Raw genomic sequence first — 3973 nt, 5'->3', positions numbered from 1 at the left:
GGTCTTATGGGAGGAATCTTGTTTTTATTTTTTTTTCGCACTTAAAAAGATATTGAGCTTAAAAAGGTTGTTAATTCCATGTTACTGACATTATGAGAGTTACGTAGTTATTTTTTTCCTTTAGTGAATTCGTTCACGAAGGTTGAAACAGCGTTTTGAACGTATACGGAGTGCCGTTTAACCCTACTTTGAGCTGTTTGTTTCAGCTGTTGCTGCTGCTGCGCCACTGCTGCTGATGCTCAGAGGTAAACAAACAGCTCAAAGTAGGGTTAAACGGCACTCCGTATACGTTCAAAACGCTGTTTCAACCTTCATGAACGAATTCACTAAAGGAAAAAAATAACTACGTAACTCTCATTATGTCAGTAACATGGAATTAACAATCTTTTTAAGCTCAATATCTTTTTAAGTGTGAAAAAAAATAAAAACAAGATTCCTCTCATAAGACCTGTGTTATTTCGCATCTATATTAGTCATATATATACTGAGGTCACTTGGTAGAGGCATAATCCCAATATTGGCCAAGTGCAAATGATCGGAGAGCAGGGAGGGGATAGACGAGTCGACGCCAGCGTACGTAGTGGGGAAAACAGGAAAACTGGGGTACCAAATTACCGTTATTTTCGCTTACCTAATTACCTATAAGGAAAGAATAACAGTATTTCGTCAAATTTACAGATGTTATCATCACGTATGCATAAATAGTATCAATATTATGCAATTGCAGTTACACAAGTGTAAAAAAATGAACTATGCTGTGCCAAGAACGGTTGTAAAATATTTGAATGTAACAATATATTAATGAAGCCTCCTTAGTTTTCGATCCAGAGCACACTCTCAGAAGTAGACGGCAAAAAGAAAGATAAATACGCGAAACAAGACATGATCATTATGATTTCTATTATTTAAACGTTTATGAAATATGCATGGGTGTAAGAAAGTGCTGTGTTGTTCTGTGTAACAGTAGCGCAAAGACAGATGGAGTAAAATTACATAAATTTCGATGATTATTCAACTGTAAATAAAGGTAATTTTTATGTGCTTTGCAATTAATTGACAATTTTCAAAATAATCTGAATAAAACGTACATGCCGGTTAACTTTGTATGGAGCTGAAGTTATCGAGATCTGCTTTATTACGATGGCACTTGTCGAATTGCTAACTCCATCACTTTGAAATGCTGTAACATTGAACACATGACTACTTTCAACCAGTTTACCCTTTTTTTAAGGCTTCAAAATTAAAACAAATCGAGTGTGATATTCCTAAAGCCTGCTTTTATGCAGATAACATACATTATCAGATGAATAAACATACTAATTTTTTGTTAATTAATTGATTATTACTAAAAGTGTGCACCAGTGTATGCTGTTGACGTATAATGTAGGTACCCGCGATTGCATGATTTTGACACCAAGAGTGTCGCTGCATGACATGCACCTGGCCAATACCACTCTCTTGAAACTCACACATGATGTACTCGCGCTTTCACAAAGATTGATTCCTACGACTGTTGACTGAATTATATAATAAATTACACTTTTAGTGTTGTATAAAATAATAGATTTTTCTTATTCTAAAAGAATTCTAAGCTTCCCAAGAATCTATGACAAATATCTCCATTCCATTTTCCAACTGTTATGTTTAAGTTTGTATCAGGATCACACTCTCATAGTTTTTTAAACATTTTAATAGGGAACATCATTAAATAAATGATTAGACACTTATTTTAAATGCAAGCTATTATTTTTTTCCTACTTTATTTTTAAAATTTTTACATAAATTTCTTTTATTTATAATCATTGGAGTTGACGAAGGAAATTGATTAGTGGTGAAAAAATTAAGGTCAACAATGTCTACTTCAAACAAAGAATCATTTTGAAAAACGTTTTGTAAATCAACTGTTTGATTATGTTTCTTACTATTTGGAAAGTCGTTGGAATCATTAATATCGCTATTGTTTAAGTAGTTAGATGAATTTTTATAACTTGAAACTTTTCTTAATGATTTCATATTGTTACCTTTCAAACAAAGTTTACTCTTGATGTCAGTGTGTCCTACACTTGGAGAAGGAACTTCACTTATATCTCTGTTATTTTCATTTACCAAAGTAACTTTGGGTAGTGGTAAATCGCTATTAAATTTGCTACTTAATAATGATTTGAGATTCTGTGTTTCGGCTAATCGACAGTCTTCAGAGTAAATGCTTACTAAGTTCTTCATTGTAATAATGATGCATACAAACTTCTTACTTGTCACAATGAGACTAACATCTTTAATTAGAAGAACTACGTTTGTTCCAAGTGCATTAGGATAGTTTTTACATACACTGTGGTGAATACAAGCATTAATTTTGCCTGAAATATCTTTAAGAACAATGTGTGGATTATTTGGTTTGTAATCGATGGTATGAATGAGTCCTGCAAGGTAAGGTACTTTTTTAAATTTTTTACTTAACTCAGAAGCGTTTTCTTGGACAGTTGCAATATCTTGGAGTTCAAAGTAAGGTGGGAAATCATCCATCATAATCTGCCAAGCCCCTGTAGTAAATAAGTTTTCAGTATTTTGAGAACATATATTATTGTGTTTTTTATTTTTATTTTCGCGTTTGTCAACATCAACAACTGGAGCTTGGATTAATTTAGTATCAACTAAAAGACCAGCAGGACCAGGAAACATTCTAACCACATTTTTTTTTAATGATATAGATTTCTTGCTTTTCTGAATAGGTAACTGTGACATATGGGTATTATTCACGCATGTAAAGTTACTGTTGTGAGCGTGTTTGCTGTTTTTTTTTAAAATTGGTCGATTTTCGCGTACTAAAAGCTTTTTTAAAACAGTTGGTTCTACTGGCTCTGCAAATACTACACTTTTTTTGCGTTGGAAGTGGTCGACTATGCCAACATTATTTTCTCTTATTTTGTAAGCTGACCTGACAATTGGCTTAGTTATCTTAATATTTACTTCTGTCTTATTACAAGAATAAGGAAAAAATTCATTTGAGTTATTAGACAGCTTTTGCACTGAATAATTATCGAGATTTAGCGAGATTTTAGTATTTGTATGCATGAAGTCTTTGTTTCTAAATATATCAAGAACCATATCTTGACGATGGGTTGAGAAAGTATCTTCATTTTTGGACTCTTGATACAGAGTATTTTTTACCTCAATTCTTTCGTTTTGTCTGTCATTTTGTACTACTTCGTCATGTACACTATAATTGAGTTCCATAATCGAGTCCTGCTACTTAACAAAGATAATTAAATGTAACTAAATATCAATGTAATAACAAATAATTAGCCTATAGAGTACAAACAAAGTGCTGTATATACCTCATTCATAGTCCAATCATCAACCTCAAACATATTTACAATATATATTCACGGACGACAGAAGGAGAACAAGGCCGCGGTTACACTTGTTAGCGGAAAGTAACAGCGGTTGCAGAGAATGCAGAGGGTCAAGAACACGGTGTATAAGATACACAGATATAGTCCCGTGTACACGGAGAGAGCTCTGAGATTCGTTCACCTTACAATCCAGGGACGGTCGGGGACAGTGTGGGCGAGTCGGAGACGAAAGTGAACAAGTGCTCTTCTCCGATCGTCCGCGATCGTCCCTGACCGTACGCGATGCGCAGTTGTACACGTTAGGTTAGGTTAATGCTGTGTGTAAACAATAGTTTGTAAATAAAGAAGTGCAAATACAAACAAGTTTGTTTACTTTTTGCATTAACCTAACCTAACGTGTACAACTGCGCATCGCGTACGGTCAGGGACGATCGCGGACGATCGGAGAAGGGCACTTGTTCACTTTCGTCTCCGACTCGCCCACACTGTCCCTGACCGTCCCTGGATTGTAAGGTGAACGAATCTCTGATCTCTAATACTATCGTAGTATGTGTATCTGTAAGCTGTAAGTATACTACGGACTTACGGACTACCGGAACCGGAGTGCAAATAGTACAATG

The 3973-nt window shown here is 34.7% G+C and overlaps 1 protein-coding gene across 3 annotated transcripts; it reads right to left on the bottom strand.

The window, feature by feature from the left end:
• Positions 1-1740: 1740 nt before the first annotated feature.
• LOC106638822 (uncharacterized) lies at positions 1741-3651 on the bottom strand. 3 transcript variants are annotated; one of them, XM_089592287.1, is made up of 2 exons: positions 3336-3651; positions 1741-3249 (listed from the first exon to the last, which is right to left on the bottom strand). In XM_089592287.1, the coding sequence occupies exon 2, from the start codon at positions 3232-3234 to the stop codon at positions 1744-1746; it is 1491 nt and encodes a 496-aa protein (XP_089448413.1). In that variant the 5' UTR covers positions 3235-3249; positions 3336-3651; the 3' UTR covers positions 1741-1743. The 3 variants fall into 3 exon arrangements, with proteins under 3 accessions (XP_089448413.1, XP_014207670.2, XP_089448412.1); XM_014352184.2 differs by having other exon boundaries at positions 1741-3246; positions 3336-3649; XM_089592286.1 differs by having other exon boundaries at positions 1741-3243; positions 3336-3649.
• Between the last annotated feature and the right edge of the window lie 322 nt (positions 3652-3973).

The sequence above is a fragment of the Copidosoma floridanum genome, unplaced genomic scaffold (assembly GCF_036245765.1).
Source record: "Copidosoma floridanum isolate Cflo_tuat_1 unplaced genomic scaffold, Cflo_Japanese_pri ptg000015l, whole genome shotgun sequence".
NCBI lineage: Eukaryota > Metazoa > Arthropoda > Insecta > Hymenoptera > Encyrtidae > Copidosoma > Copidosoma floridanum.
Note: the sequence above shows the minus strand (reverse complement) of the source record. Positions and strands in the feature narration are given on the sequence as shown.

Excerpts from the sequence above, each read along its gene's own strand:
- LOC106638822 (XM_014352184.2), bottom strand. The coding sequence starts at position 3,368 with ATGTTTGAGGTTGATGATTGGACTATGAATGAG. Across the intron at positions 3,247-3,335 it reads ATGATTGGACTATGAATGAG|CAGGACTCGATTATGGAACT; the intron begins GTATATACAGCA and ends TTTGTTAAGTAG.